Source organism: Nycticebus coucang, chromosome 23 (assembly GCF_027406575.1).
Source record: "Nycticebus coucang isolate mNycCou1 chromosome 23, mNycCou1.pri, whole genome shotgun sequence".
NCBI classification, from domain to species: domain Eukaryota; kingdom Metazoa; phylum Chordata; class Mammalia; order Primates; family Lorisidae; genus Nycticebus; species Nycticebus coucang.
The window spans coordinates 14,478,951-14,495,246 of record NC_069802.1 but is presented as its reverse complement, the minus strand read 5'-3'; the positions used below and the strand labels follow the sequence as shown (position 1 = coordinate 14,495,246).

General features: G+C 42.2%; 1 protein-coding gene across 2 annotated transcripts in view; it reads left to right on the top strand.

Annotated features, from left to right (window-relative positions):
• The window catches only part of FAM114A1 (family with sequence similarity 114 member A1), a 71,070-nt gene that overhangs the window by 3,235 nt on the left and 51,539 nt on the right, over positions 1-16,296 (top strand). For both annotated transcript variants that reach the window (XM_053577820.1, XM_053577821.1), the window contains exons 2-3: positions 5,102-5,458; positions 16,121-16,208. In XM_053577820.1, the coding sequence (XP_053433795.1) occupies positions 5,111-5,458; positions 16,121-16,208 (436 nt within the window). In that variant the 5' untranslated portion in view covers positions 5,102-5,110. The remainder of the gene's footprint in view (positions 1-5,101; positions 5,459-16,120; positions 16,209-16,296) is intronic.

The window sequence follows — 16,296 nt, the reverse complement described above, 5'->3', positions numbered from 1 at the left end:
TAAGGCGCCAGCCACATACACCTGAGCTGGTGGGTTTGAATCCAGCCTGGCCACCAAACAACAATGGCGGCTGCAACCAAAAAATAGGCGTTGTGGTGGGCGCCTGTAGTCCCAGCTACTTGGGAGATGGAGGCAGGAGAATCGCTTGAGCCCAGGAGTTGGAGGTTTCTGTGAGCTGTGATGTCATAGCACTCTATCGAGGGCAATAGCTTGAGGCTCTGTCTCAAAAAATAAAATAAAATAATCCAGTTAAGGACATGTGGCCTTAAGGCAGCAGGCTGGGTACATGTATTTGACAGGCTTCATGGGGATTGTCACAGCCTGATTCAGAGCCTCTCATCCAGAGTTTTACTCCTGGTCCTTCACTGACTAGTACTTTTTTTAACTGGGGGAGATGATCTCACATAGGATATCATGTTAACTAAATTTTTATTTTGCCAACCGAGTCCATCCGTCCATTGTCACTGCCATTACATAAAATGAAAGATATTTTAATGCCAAGAAAAGCAATGAAGGATAAACTTGCAAGGTGAAGGCAATCCTTAACATTTAATAAATTTAGATTTATAAAAAATTTGCTGCAATCTTGTCCTTATTTTTCTCTATCATGGACTGGCCCCAGTCCCGCAGTTGGGGGTTGGGAACAAAGTATATAGATCATTTGGTGCAACCTTACTGTACAGAGGTTATCCCTTGCACAGGGTCAGTCTAGTTCAGGTGCATCTTTCCGTTATCTGATGGATCACTTTTTGACTGTTTTGTGTTAGTGCATAAGGTCATTCATTTCTGAAGGATAACGACCGTGTGTTCTGTTGCCTGCTTATTTTAGCAACTCTGATGTTGCTGCTCCAAAACCTTACATAGTTCTGGGAACATTTTAGGTGATGAATGAATTTCCTCATGAGAAACTAACTTATTCCCAGCCTACAAAGGCTTCTTTATATGCCACCCTTCCTCTCCTCGGAGTTTCCTGAAGCAGCCTCCTTGTTTCTGTGGATTGAGTCTCCATAGTCTCGAAGCCACGGGACATGGTTGCAGTGATCAGCATTCCAAACCGTAAATCAGGAAAGGTTTCTAAGGCTGACTGTGCTTTGGGGGCAGATGGAGATGGGGACCAGACCAAGATGAGGACCAGCCCTGGAAACACAGTGTGGGTCACAGCTGTAGTCCTGGGGTGCTCCAGCGGTCCCTGTTCAGAAACAGCTGTGTATTTAGGACTAAGTTTCTAATGATTTCAGACCAAAGGGAAGCATCTTAAAAACGATTACCTTTCCCTCATCACAGTAATAAAAGTATACCAAAACAAACAAAAAGATTTTACTTTTTTATTTTTATTTAGAGAAAATTAAGCCTGTAAAGAGGTAGAAGTGAATACAGATTAAAGATACGCGCAATTGGAAGTTGAAATAGGGCTCTCCTTATGGTGACCATTTTTATTTTCTAAATAAATATGAAAATCTGGTCTTTCTGAAATTTATGAGTTACCCATAAGTTTTTTTTGTTTGTTTGTTTTTTTGAGATGGAGCCTCAAGCTGTCACCCTGGGTAGCGTGCCTTGGCATCATCATAGCTCACAGCAACCTCCAACTCCTGGGCCTAAGCGATTCTCTTGCCTCAGTCTCCCAAGTAGCTGGGACTACAGGCGCCCGCCACAAGGCCTGACTTTCTTTTTTTTTTTTTTTTTGGTTAGAGTTGTCGTTGTTTGGCAGGTCCGGGCTGGATTCCAACCCGCCAGTTCTAGTGTATGTGGCTAGCGCCTTAGCCGCTTGAGCTCCAGGCGCCAAGCTACCCATGAGTATTTTTCTAACAATATCACTTCAACACCTTACAGCTTATTCATTTTTGGGTTTGTTTTTGTTTTGGGTTTTTTTGTTTTGGGGGGGTGGTATTTCTGAAGGGTTGTTGATGTTGCTGCTTGAATACAGAGCAATTGCAGAGAAGTTTTCTTGCAGTGATTTTCCTACCCTTGTGGTTAACTGAACTAAGGCAATTTGGCCATCAGAGGTAGGTGAAGATTAAAGATTTCCTTCCCTGCAGCGTCATTATCAAGATCTGTATTACCACAAACCCAAATTCTCTGATGGAATTCTGCCATGTACATGCATATTAGCAACTAGGCTTAGTTATGCAGCCTGTTCTCATAAGCTCACTGTCCTTTTAGGCCTGCATTCTGGTGGCAGGACTCTAGTCACCTTCAGGCTTCAGAGTTCTGCAATCAGCCAGAAGCACTAGAAAAAAACCCTACTCCAAAGGGCACTCATGTGGACTCAATATAATGTTGTGCCCTGGCCATAGAAGGGCAGAAGGCTTCTGTACGTTGTTTCTTGCTGATCCATACATCTTTAACCCCTTCCATTTCACCAGTGAAGAATGATTTCTAATATCCCTTATGCTAATTAGCACACCCTGGCGTGCTGATTAAAGAGGACAATGGCTGAACCCTTTCAAGAATCAGGCACCTGGCTCGGCGCCAGTAGTACAGTGGTTACAGTGCCAGCCACATACATGGAAGCTGGAGGGTTCAAACCCTGCTCAGGCCAGCTAAACAATAATGACACCTGCAACAAAAAATAGCCAGGCATTATGGTGGGTGCCTGTAGTCCCAGCTATTTGGGAGACTGAGGCAAGAGAATTGCTTAAGCCCAGGAGTTTGAGGTTGCTGTGAGCTGTGACACGACGGTACTCTACAGAGGGCAACATAGTGAGACCGTACGGAGGGTATATTCCTGAATAGACCACTTCAGATGTTAACCACCCTGAAGGCATGAATTAAAATTATTTAACAGGTCATCTGTAACATGAAGTATTTTAGAAGATGTTACAAACAGTATAACAACATGTTTAGTACAGAACATGTCATATATCAGTGTCCACAATGGTTTTAGTTATTTTTTTGCCCATAAATGTTTGTCATTCCCAGGTTTATTCTTGTGGTCCTGCTTATAGAAAATGAAAATAGTTTAGAGCTTCTTAATAATCCAGATTAATAGTAAGGGTTTTCAATTCAGCTTACCAAGAAATAAAAATACTAAACCACGGGTTGTGGTTCATGCCTGTAATCCTAGCACTTTGGGAGGCTGAGGCAGGTTAATTGCTTGAGCTCAGGAGTTTGAGACCTGTCTCAGCAAGCGTGAGACCCCCGTTTCTACTAAAAATAGAAAAACTAGTCAGGTGTTGTGGCGGGCACCTCTAGTCCCAGCTACTTGAGAGGCTGAGGCAAGAGGATCTCTTGAGCCTAAGAATCTGAGCTAGGACACCACAGCACTCTGCCTAGAGCAACAGAGTGACACTCTGTCTCAAAAAAAAAAAAGGACAATCCCTACAACTGACTTCTGATGAAAAAAATGGGAAGGAATAAAAGTGATATTGAAGTGTTATGTATTCATGGGTCCGTTTTCCTTATTGGTTTTGTCCTTCGGACTCAAGCAAGGATGGGAGAAATTAAGAAATTAAGACAGAGCTGTCTAGGCCGTGGCAATCAAGCAATACCCTAGGTCAGCACAAATTTTCTATAACAGGTCAGATAGTAAACATTTTAGGCTTTGCAACTTTGCAGGTTGTGTCATCTGTGTTACAACTACTCAGCTCTGCTGTGGTGGTGCTGGAGAAGCCATGACGTATGGTATGTAAACAAAGGGACCAATGAAATGTTATTTATCAAAACAGGCAGAGGGCAAGTTTTGGCCAGCAGGTTGTAGTTTGCCAATTGCATGTCTCAGGCCAGTCCTGACTCAGAGGTTTTCACAGAGATTTTATCAACTGCCCAGTGATTTTCAAGTACCCCTGAGTCATTTCCCCTCCCCTGCAGAAACCACAGCAACCACCCCTTTTCTGTGCAGTGGCCTTGTGTCATTCTTTGCTATTTCAGCTAGCTTTGACCCAAGTCCTTGACAGCCCACAACCAACCAGGAATATCCCAGACTTCATATACCAGCTAGAGCGAGGGCCGCATTCACTGCCTTTCTTACCCGTAGACTTGTTTACGAAAGCGTTATCACCAAATTCAAGGTCTGGCAGGTACTTTTGTTTAAAAGTAATATCATCTCTGTTATAACTCATTAAAAATGTGTTGGTAAGACATATATGAGAATAATTTCTCCTAATAGTTGCATTTTTATCAGTTATTAACAATAATGAAATGAAAATACTTCCTAACTCAGTTCACTAGGAGGTGAGGGAAGGAAAGGAAAGAACAGAATACTCACTTCTTTCCATTTTATCCTTGTATTTCCCTGACTAAACCATTGTCCCAGGCCATGACCACTGGTCCCTGACAACACATACGTATATATATATGTATGTCTTTCTTGCTTTGAATCTCTGATGACACTGCAAAGCAAATTACAAGTATTTATTTGATAAGCACTTGGGTGCTTCCTATGTTTATTCTCAGAATTGCTACCTCTATAACTAATAAAGTCAGATTAAATAAATAATTTTATAGATAATACTCTTAGTTCCCATGTGCATATTGTTTCATGCCAAGTAAGAGATCCAGGAAAGTTTAAAGATGGCACTGTAGGTTTGCATTAGTTTGCTATTATGGCCCTAACAAATTACAACACAAATTTATTCTCTTCCTGTTCTGGCAGTCAGAAGTCTGAAGTCAGTGTCTTTGGACTACAGTCAGGGTATTGGCAGGCTGGGTCCTTCTGGAGTCTCAGGGGAGAGTGGTTTCCCTGCCACTCTCCAGGTCCTGGTGGCGCCCATATTCCTTGGCTTGGGGCCCCTTCCTCTGCAATTCCAAAGTGCATCCCTCCAGCCTCTGCTTCTGCCATCAAATCACCTTTTCTTCTTTGTAGTCAAATCTCCCACTGCCTCCCTCTAATAAGGACACTCTTGACTACATTTAGGGCCAACCCAGATAACCAAAATAATCCCTCCATCCCCAGATCCTTAATCACTATGTAAGGTCGCACTCACGGGTTCTGGGGATTAAGTCATGGATATCGCCGTAATTCAGCCTCCTGTGAGGTTACATGAAGTTTCTTATTAGTAGAAGAAAGTTTAGCTCTACTAGATTTAATTTAAATATGGAGGGCTTTAAATGAAAGCTTTATAATTCAGATTAAAGCATAAAGTGTTTATAATTGTGTTGGCAGATAATAAAAATGTCTGATGATGCTGGTGACACCTTAGCCACTGGAGATAAGGACAAAATTACTGAGATGCCCAATAGTGATTCTTTACCTGAAGATGCAGAAATGCACTGTGGTTCAGCTACAATTTCAAATGCACCAACGCCAGCTGGTCCTGCAGAAGAGGGGCATGAAACCGCAGCTGTTCAGGGTACAGAAACTGAAGCCGCTGAGTGCCTTGAGCAGCCCAGAGACACCAGGGCCACAGAGCCACCTCTCAACAGAGAAGTGCCTGAGGATAAACTTGCTGGGTGCATTGATTCTGTCAGCCTTGAGGGAGAACCAGGATCTGAAATACCCCTGAAGGAGCAGAATGACCCGGTAAGAGTGATGCATCCAGTTCATTTCAACCTGAGTTCTTAACTGACAGAGCTTAGCACCAAGCTCTGTGGGTGGGAATTGGGAGTTCAGAATGTGTTATGTCATCACTTCTATCATCAAAAACGTGTTGGGGGCCGGGCGCAGTGGCTCACGCCTGTAATCCTAGCACTCTGAGATGCCAAGGCGGGTGGATTGCCTGAGCTCACGTGTTCGAGGCTAGCCTGACCCAGAGTGAGACCCCATCTCTCAAAATAGCCAGGCGTTGTAGTGGGCACCTATAGTTCCAGCTACTTGGGAGGCTGAGACAAGAGAATCACTTAAACCCAAGAGTTTGAGGTTGCTGTGAGCTATGACATCACAGCACTCTACTGAGGGTGCCAAAGTGGGACTGTCTCAAAAAAAAAAAATGTTGGTAAGACATAGGAGAATAATTTATCCTAAAAATTGCATTTTTATAATTGTTTTATAATTAATTAACATTTATAACATCCACCAATTATAGGACACAACCTGTGTGCCAGGCCCTCTGCTAGCCACTTTATATACAATGTCATTCACTCCACCAACAGTTCAAAGCTGGGTATTACTGACCCCAATTTATAGATGAGGCAATGAGGCTCAGAGAAGTCAGCCTGTCCTGGCCTACATGGTAGTAAAATATCAGACATAATGGCCCTGGATGATTAACAAGGCCGATTGAATCCTGAACGAGTCAAGCTGCTATAAGACTACTTAAATTCCAATGCACATTTACGAATCCACTTTGGAGACCTTCAGCATTTAGGTCCCTATTTTATCATCACACACCACCTTCCAGGGGCCAGAGGCAGAGCACATTTGCTTCTCCTTCCCCTCAGTGTCTGCACCTGTCTCTAAGGGGGATAGACTAGGCCAGCATCTCCCTGTTGGTCCCTTATACTATGGCAATACCACTGCCCCAGCTGGGTTTTCCTAATGCCACCACCTCCACCATCATCATGAAAGTAGGAGACGGGCCCTGGTCTTCCTCCTGTCCAGGTTGGACTGCCTTCTTGAGCAGTGGTACAGTAGGGTGGATTTGAGGTCTGCCCTCTACTGGGAGTTTGGATCAGATAAAGTAAACATCCACAAGATGTTGTTTATGAGTTCTGAGAGTTCCCAGGCCCTTTAAAGCCAGCTATGGACTCCCTAGATTAGAATATTAAGAGCCCCTAGACCAGAGATTCTCAATTCTAGCTGGACATAATAGCCACTGGGGGAGATTTGACACAGACTGACGCCAGGATACCAACCCCAAGGATTCTGAATCAGCGATCACACATCAGGCTTGGATATTAGTATTTTTTTAAAGTATACCAAGTGGTTCTAATGTTCAATGGGGATTGAGAACAATCGCTCCAGGCTAAGGAACTTTCAAGGTCCTTTTTATGATTCTTTGATTTGGTGATCTTCACTACCATTCCAGCTCTAAAATTCTGTGATGGCTTGGTACCCATAGCACAGTTACGGTGTTGGCCACGTGCACCAAGGCTGGCGGGTTCGAACCCAGCTGGGGCCAGCTAAACAACAGTGATAACTGTAACAAAAAAATAGCTGGGCATTGTGGCAGGCACCTGTGGTCCTAGCTACTTGGGAGGCTGAGGCAAGAGAATTGCTTGGGCCCAGGAGTTTGAGGTTGCTGTGAGCTGTGATGCCACCACACTCTACCGAGGAAGACATGGTGAGACTCCGTCTCAAAAAAAAAACAATAAAATAAAATTCTGTGGTGCTTAAATAATGGTTCAGAAGCATTCTGAGAACAAATCTGTTCTTTTGGCCACTGGGATACTTTTTCATTCATTAAGGTTTAAGAAAGAAATGATGGCCAGGCAAAGTGGCTTGTGCCTAGGAGGCCGTCCTAGCACCCTGGGAGGCCAAAGCAAGTAGATTGCTTGAGCTCAGGAGTTGGAGACCAGCCTGAGCAAGAGCAAGACCCTGTCTCTAAAACACTCCAATCAATTCAAGGTGGGGGTAGGGGTGGGGAACAAAGGAGCTGAGAAAGACGAGAGAGGAGGATGGGTATGCTCCCACTTAATGGGCGCAGTGTTAAGGTGTATGGCACTCTTCTTGGGGGTGGGGCACGATAAGGGGGATGCAAACGCAAACACTGTAACCTAATTCTTTGTATCCTCAAATTAACCTGAAACAATTAAACAAAATAAAAAAGACCCTGTCTCTACTAAGAATAGAAAAACTAGCCAGGATGGTGGTGCAAGCCTATACACTAGGCTGAGGCAAGAGGATCACTGGAACCCACGAGTTTGAGGTTGCTGTGAGTTAAGATGACACCATCACACTCAGGGTGACAGACTGAGACTCTATCTCAAAAAAAATAAATAAATAAATAGAAAAGAAAGAAATGACAACAGCCACACAGGAAATAAAGGTGGGACATTAATAAACTATAAAGCTGGCAATTTGCATGCTGTTGGTAGAGAGGTGGACCACAAGATCATGTCAAACAGCCCACCCAAAATAGGGAAAAGGCTAAGTAGTAAGCATTCAAGCCAAGTCTGCCCAACTCCAGAACAAGTTTTCCCCCCACAATCCTTCTCCGTGGGGAATTGTGGCTCCCATTTTTTATTATGTGTATAAATGCCACCCTTAATAATTATCCCAGTGTGGTAAGAAAAGTATTACCTGACCACACTATTCTGCCCTGAGATGACTTAAAGGAACTAATTCAAAATCCTGTGTTGCTGAGAGATAAACCGTCCAGTTTCAGACTTCTCCACTGCATCTGGAGCTCAGAAGGAGCCAATGCATAGGGCCAAGACCTGTAAGTATGTTTGTTCTAAGAAAGGCAGAAAGCTGATATCCCTGGCTGAAAGGCCTTCGGGGGAGAGGGTATCTCTTTCACCCAGGTCATATTTATACCCTTCTGTGTAGTCTCTTCTTAAGATCACCAGAAAAGGGGATTTAGTCTCTTTATAGGGATTACCAGAAAAGGGAATCTGCTCTCTCTCTCTCTCTCTTTTTTTTTGAGACAGAGCCTCAAGCTGTCACCCTGGGTAGAGTGCTGTGGCATCACAGCTCACAGCAACCTCCAACTCCTGGGCTCAAGCGATTCTCCTGCCTTCGCCTCCCAAGTAGCTGGGACTACAGGCACCCGCCACAATGCCCAGCTATTTTTTGGTTGCAGCCATCATTGTTGTTTGGCAGGCCTGAGCTGGATTCGAACCCACCAGCTCAGGTGTATGTGGCTGGTGCCTTAGCTGCTTGAGCCACAGGTGCCGAGCCCTCTTTCTTTTTTTTTTTGCAGTTTGGCCAGGGCTGGGCTTGAACCCCCTACCCTCGGCATATGGGGGCAGCGTCCTACTCCCTGAGCCACAGGCGCCGGCCTGCTCTCTCTCTTGTTGATGTATCCTTTTATCTTAAGTGAATATTAGAAGTTAGCTTTGTGCCTCATTATCAAGTATACTGAATATCATTCATTTATTCTATTTCATTTTCCCTTTGTTAGAGATTAATAAGAAGTCTTTTGCAGTGATGAAAATAAACTCTTTATCTGTTGATCCTGAAGAGAATAAATTCTACAGAACAAATTTTTGAATCAAAAGTTCATTTACAAGTTGAGTGTTTCCATCTTGTGTGCAGATCCCCAAGCAATGGCAGGTTCTGTAGGAAAACAGCCAAGTGCAAAAGCTTATTTGATCCCAGGTGTCTCTAAGCCTGACAAAAATCTCGTCGCCCCTTTAAATAAGTTTCTGTGGGAAAATACCTGCTTTACTAAAAAAGAAGAAACTGGCAGAATAGCTTTTGAGAAAGTACGAACCAGAATTTTCTAGGACAAAGTAGATTTTGTGATAATGTGTACTTTTTTTTTTTTTTGAGACAGAGTCTCACTATGTCACCCTCAATAGAGTGCTGTGGCATCACAGCTCACAGCAACCTCAAACTCTTGGGCTCAAGCGATTCTCTTGCCTCAGCCTCCCAAGTAGGTGGGACTCCAGGCACCTGCCACAACCCCCAGCTATTTTTTGTTACAGTTATCATTGTTTAGCTGGCCGGGGCCAGGTTCGAACCTGCCAACTTTGGTGTATGTGGCTGGTGCCATAATCACTGTGCTACAAGCGCCAAACCAGGACTCTGTATTTTTAATGCGTTCCCTTAGATGATACTCTTGGAACCACTAATACTGGGACATAGAGGTGCTAGTTGGGGAGCGGGGAGGAACTGAGAAGATGTTAAGTTCAGTATTGAACATGCCATGTGACATCCAAGTAAAGATATTTTGTGGACAATTGGTTAAAATGGTCTGGAGAGAGATGTGGTTTAGAGGCTATCTGCTCTTGGACGGTTATTGAAGTTATGGAAAAGGATGAGATCTCCCATATAAGTAGAGAATAACAGAGGTCAAGGACGTAGCCCTGGACGCCTCCTGTCTCTAAGTCAGTTTGCTCCTACGCAATTCTTAGACTTTGATAGATTATGAGAGCCAGCCAAGAAAGTGAGGCTTTGAGAGTTACCTCCTTCCTCTACAATCTCACCACCACCACATTCTATAAATGAAAACAAGTCTCAGATCATGCTGTACACCACTGATGTTTTTAAATGAAACAGTACCTGACATAAGAGTTAAAAATAGTCCATGAGAACAGCTTCTCAGGTAGGCTTGAGAATGTGCCATTGTTCTGTCTATACTTTTAAGTGCTTTGACCACCTTGAGTGAAAGGTTCACTTAGGGCACCTGCCTGGATTTCAGAGGTAGGGTTTCTTTCCTGATAGCTGGCATCAAGGAAGCAGAGAGTTCAAAGTTCAAAGCTGGGTGGAAGACCATTTACACAGGGCAGAATCCTTTCTTACGCCTATTCATGTAAAGGTAGGAAGAGCCTCTGAAACACATTTCACCATCTACAAATCTTTTTTTTTTTTTTGTGGTTTTTTTTTTTGGCCAGGGCTAGGGTTGAACCCGCCACCTCCGGCACATGGGACCGGCACCCTACTCCTTGAGCCACAGGCACCGCCCACCATCTACAAATCTTGAGTGCCTTTAATTCCACCATCTAGAACCCTGTGCAGATTTTGAGGAGCTAGTAAATAGTCCACCATGCTCGCCAATTAAAACACATTTTTGCAATTCAGTATGCTAAATAGCAAAGCATCAGATGTTACTGGAGACATGGAATTGCTCATTGTGACTGCCTCTCGAGTATGGCTTTCCTGATTAGAATGCCGGGTGACCACCCTGGATCATACGTATTTTACAGGAATGCTGCCAGCACTTGGCGTGTAGCTTAATCTGCCAAACACCCATAATATCACAACATGCACGTAGAAACTAAAGTAAATAGCTGAAATCATAATACTTAAGGATGGCAAGAAAGTAAGAGTCAGAAGCTAGGGCCTGGACACCTTCAGAACCGAACTCTCTATGGATGTAAAGTGGTGAAGCTTTGCAACTACTCAGAGGTCAAACAGTAAAGAGATTAAAATGGGTCCAGGGAGCTCGGCACCTGTGGCTCAAGAGGCTAAGGGGCCAGCCATATACACCTGAGCTGATGGGTTCTAATCCAGCCTGAGCCCGCCAAATAACAATGACGGCTGCAACCAAAAAATAGCTGGGCATTGTGGCAGGCACCTGTAGTCCCAGCTACTTGGGAGGCAGAGGCAGGAGAATCGCTTGAGCCCAGGAGTTGGAGGTTGCTGCAAGCTGTGATGCCACGGCACTCAACCCAGGGCAACAGCTTGAGGCTCCGTCAAAATAAAATAAAATAAAATAATAAAATAGTCCAGGGCTTTGACAACAGGAAGCCACCGTGACCTTGATAAGAATCCAAAAGTCTTGCTATGGTGGGTAGAGGAGTAGAGAGGAAGCATATAGCCACCTTTGTCAAGAGGTGAAGAAGAAAGATGTTGAGAGGACACAGGGTAAGTTTGAAAGAAACATTTTGTCCTTGTGATTTTCATTTGTTAGTTTTAAGATGGAGGAATTGTGGACATGATTAAATGTGAGAAGTACCCAGTATGGAGAAAGGTTGAAAAAAAAAAACAGGAGAGAAGATAACTAAACTACCTGCGCTGGGGGAGTTAGGGGGCAGATGATAATGGTAACTCAGAGGAAGACGTCACTTCCATGATCATTAAAAAGGAGGAAGTAATTGTGAATTGGGGTGTAGTACAGTTAGGTTTATGCTTAGATGGTTTTTTGGTGCAGCCAGTGTGTCTTTTGTGCATAAAAAGAGCTACTCATTCATTGACTTTGTTTCAAACACTTGATGTTCGAGATATTAAAATTTCAAATTCAAAAACCCAGTTCTTGGGCTGTGCCTGTGGCTCAAAGGAGTAGGGCGCTGGCCCCATATACCAGAGGTGGTGGGTTCAAACCTGGCCCTGGCCAAAAACTGTAAAGAAAAACAAACAAACAAACAAAAAAAAAACAGTTCTTCTTAGGCTTTATGTTCGTCTCACAAATCTTACTCTGTTTAGAAGTCTAGAAAAATTGAACACCTTCAAAACTTTTGATTAATGTGTGGTTTGGTCCATTTTACCAACTTAAAATTCACTTTTTTTTTTTTCTTTTTTTGAGACAGAGTCTCAAGCTATCACCCTGGGTAGAGTGTCGTGGCGTACAGCAACCTCAAACTCTTGGGCTCAAACGATTCTCTTGCCTCAGCTTCCCAAGTAGCTGGGACTACAGGCAACCACCACAATGCCTGGCTATTTTTTTTTTGGTTGCAGTTGTTGTTGTTTTAGCTGGCCCAGGCAGGGTTCAAACCCACCAGCATCAGTGTATGTGGCTGGCACTCTGCCCACTGAGCTACAGGCGCTGCCCAAAATTCAAATATTTTGCACTGCATTTATGTGTTTAAGGGTGTAAATGTGTAAGTGTAATACATTCTGTTTCCTTTTAAAGTACCTCATTTATTGACTTGTATAAAACCTTGCTGAGTACTTAATAATCGTTATAAAGCCATCAAATTAAGTTTATGGAGTGGATTTAAAGACCTTGGAGATACTGTAAAAGTATGTATAAACTTCAAAACATTTCAGCTTAAAATCAGAAGGTTAATAATTCAATTATTCATTTTAAAGTGGTTTTCAAAAATTGTAACCCTAATTGGTCAGGAGTACAGAAAAGATCAAGTATGTACAAAAATATTAATAACATATCTTTGATGCTTTAAACCTTTCTATATTTAATTTTTAATCTTCCTAGAGTTGAATGATGCATGCTCACCAAGAAAGAAAATGACTTAGAAATAACTGAGGTCATTTTCAAGCAGACGTTTTGACATAGCTGCAGCCTGCAGAGCAATTTACATCACTCCCGACTATTGTACTGCACCCCTGTTTAGAATAGCTAGGTTATGAGTTACAAAACTTAACAAGGGTCGGGTCTCATAGGTCCCACTGCATATATTCCTGGATGCAAGTTATACATGGTACCTGATTCTCAATCCACTCAAGCTGATGGGGTTGAGACAGCCAGGTTGATCTTTGATCTTTAAGGTAGGTAAATATACAGTAGAACCTCCATAGTTGACCACCTCCATACATTGACCACCTCCTTAAGTTGACCTAATTTTCATAGATTAAAGATACATTACATGTACCTATCAGTACAATAGATCTAGTTCCTACTGTATAACATCTCCATATGTTGACCTATTTGTTATAGTCCCTTGGGTGGTCACCTTACAGAGGTTTTACTGTATTTTCCATCTAAATGTTAAAGACCTTTGAATTTGATAGAATTCTAAGATTTGTATTTTTTTCCTATCTAATGATACCTTTAAACTTGATAGCCTAAATTAAATAAATTTATTTCATATTTATTCATAAAGACCTTTAAATGGGATACTAGATATGTAAATGTCTTTCCTATTTAAAGAGTTTATGGGGCATGGACAGGAAATTGAGAGAGGTCCCATCTGATGGCTTCTGTTTTCTGTATGAATTAGGATGCGAAGTTATCTATTGAAGGAAGTGGGAGTTATGTGGGAGAGAAGCTTTAAACTAACTACATTTGATAATAGACTTGAGATCCATGCTGGTTACTTTATAGTCTCATAAGTGTGTGACATAAAGGTCATTTAAAGTGGAGACAATATTCATGATGACATACATTTACCATTCATGTTTAGCCTTTAGTTTATGATTTTATATTAAATGTGTATATTTAGTCATTAGAGAATCTGCCATTGGTGACAAATATTCTTTGTAGCTCATTGAGAAGTCACAGCTCAATGTAAAAGGACTTTATTAATAAGGCAATTGAAGAAGTCACTTATACAAGCAAAAAGTTCTAGATTCATTTAACATTTATTTCCATTTGCTAGTCAATTACCAGCTGTCAGAGCATAATAAATATTGTAAATTTGAGTCAGATGCTGTCACCCCTAATTGTATTAACTCTTCCTAATCATAGGCAGCAATTTATCTTCTGAAAGAGTGGTATTAATCACCAACTTAAAATTGCCACAGGGTTCCTTTGCTAAGGCAAGTAATCAGTGTAGACACCAAAAATGAAAGCAGACAGTCATGATTCATAAGTATTTCTATTCGTGTTAACAAGCTCCTCATTGTTTCCAGACAGAAAGAAAAGAATGACGGCCAACTTTCAGAGCTTTTTGCTTCTGAGTCTTAAAAATAGAGTTTTGTGTTATTATTACTAGCTAACATTTATGGAGTATTTATTATATGCCAGGCGCTATGCTTACCACTTTGTACAGTTTTATTTAAGTCTTCACGATAACCTGTGAGGTTATTGACTCTTATACTTACAGTTCTTTATTGAAATGAGGAAATGAATGCTTAAATTAACTTGAGTAACTAGTCCAGATTGGCGAAGCCTGGGTCAACTCCAAGCAATTTAATTCCATACCTTTTTCTCTTGACTAGTACTTTACATTGAGGGGTGGAACTTGGTATTTTACTAAATGAATCAATAAGGAATGTAGGTGGAAGTACTAAAATCTAACATATGGTAGTTTACAAAACAGCTATTTTTTTTTTCTCATTTAGTAGAAAGAATGGGGAGAGGCAGCTTCTCACCTTGGTTTAGTAGCTCAGCAGAGCTAGAACAGTGGCTCTGTGACTGTTTGGCCTTTTCCTTGTCGCAGCAGAAACGATCCCTTCAGTTTCAAGTATCATGTTTATACTCAGGGAAAGAAAAAGGGAAGGGGAGAATGTTGCCACTAGCTATAACTGTTTAATTTATCAGGAAAGCAAAGACTTTCCCATTTATATGTATATCTCTTGGCTCAAAACTGCTTTTCATGGCCACTCTTATCTGCAAGGATGAAAGATTGCCAGGGAGAAGGAAGGGACCAGCCGGAGGTCAAACATTACAGAATCTACAAACTCTATGGGAATTTTTCACTTCCTCCTTAATTTTTATTTATTTATTTATTTTTATTGTTGGGGATTCATTGAGGGTACAATAAGCCAGGTTACACTGATTGCAATTGTTAGGTAAAGTCCCTCTTGCAATCATATCTTGCCTCCTTAACTTCTTTTTCTTTCTTTGTTGAGTGAAAGAGATATGATTCTCCATATAGGTAACTCCTAATGTATTCCATACTGGCCTCATTTTCTAAAATTTATTCCCAGATAGAAATTAATGGTTTCACTAATTGAGTCAGAATTCATTGGTTGCAAGTAACAGAAACGTATCCACACCTAACTGAGAAAATGGATGCATTTCAGCCATTTATTCAACAGATATTTATTAAGCACTTGTTATATTCCAGGTACTCTTCTGAGCCTCTGGGGATCTATCAGTGATCCAAACACTTAAGAAAAAAAAAAAAAAACAGTGAGCAAGAATGAGGGAATCTCATAGACTCCCAGGGACAAGGGCCTTGGGGAGGGAGAGAAACCAGGGACTGAGAAGCCACCGAAATCCAACCAGGTCTTCTGAACTTAGCTTCTTCATTCTGCTCACTCTGCTTTCTCTTAATATTTAGTCTTCATGTGGGGAGGCATATAATATGGTCACCCGCATAGCCTGAGTTTTCATCTTGTATTCAAGCAAACAGCTTATGCTGAACCACAATCTCTCAGTTCCAATTCCAAAAACTTAGGCAAAAGAATTTGCATCCAGCAAAGCCAGGGACAGTCTCACCCATCCATGTGTTACAGGGGTCATTGAAAGTGGAGCAGACACATCAGATGAAGGGTGTCTACCTCCCAGAGCTTGCTATCCAGGCTTATTGACACTTCTCTAGACTCTTTGCCCATCACCCATGCCAGAGCTCCGCCTACTGCCCCAGAGGCTCGAACATGAACTCCACATCAAGGGTACCTTCGCTTAGCTCTGTAAGAACTGCCTGGTTCTGCTTATTTTGAACCTTTTCAAATCACTCTTGTGCCCTAATGTATTATATCTTTCCCCCCACATAGCCCTTGTCCTTGCCTTCCAGACAGTGGGAGAGAATTGAGACCCGGTTAACACCAAACTCCCTTCTCACTTCAAACTAAGCCCTCAGAAGCCAACACCACCACTAATCAATTTGGTCCCGAAGTACGCATTGCAGCAAGGGTCAGGATTTTTTTTATTACCCTTATAAACTATAAGCCATTGAGATGTGATCATTGATGATTATTTTTGAGCCTTCTCCTTGTTTCAAATCAATGGGTGTTTTTCCATTCAGAAATAAAGTGAATCACTGACTTGCAGCTGATGTGTTTTTTTTATAGGCTGTGGATCCCCCTCCAGGTGGAGGAGGATGGGCAGGCTGGGGCTCCTGGGGCAAGTCTCTGCTCTCATCTGCATCTGCCACCGTAGGTAAGCGTACACTCTGCTCTGGGACAAAGTCTAGAAACTGAATAAGATGGGACATTTTGATTGTACCTTATACTAGTGGGGTTTAACA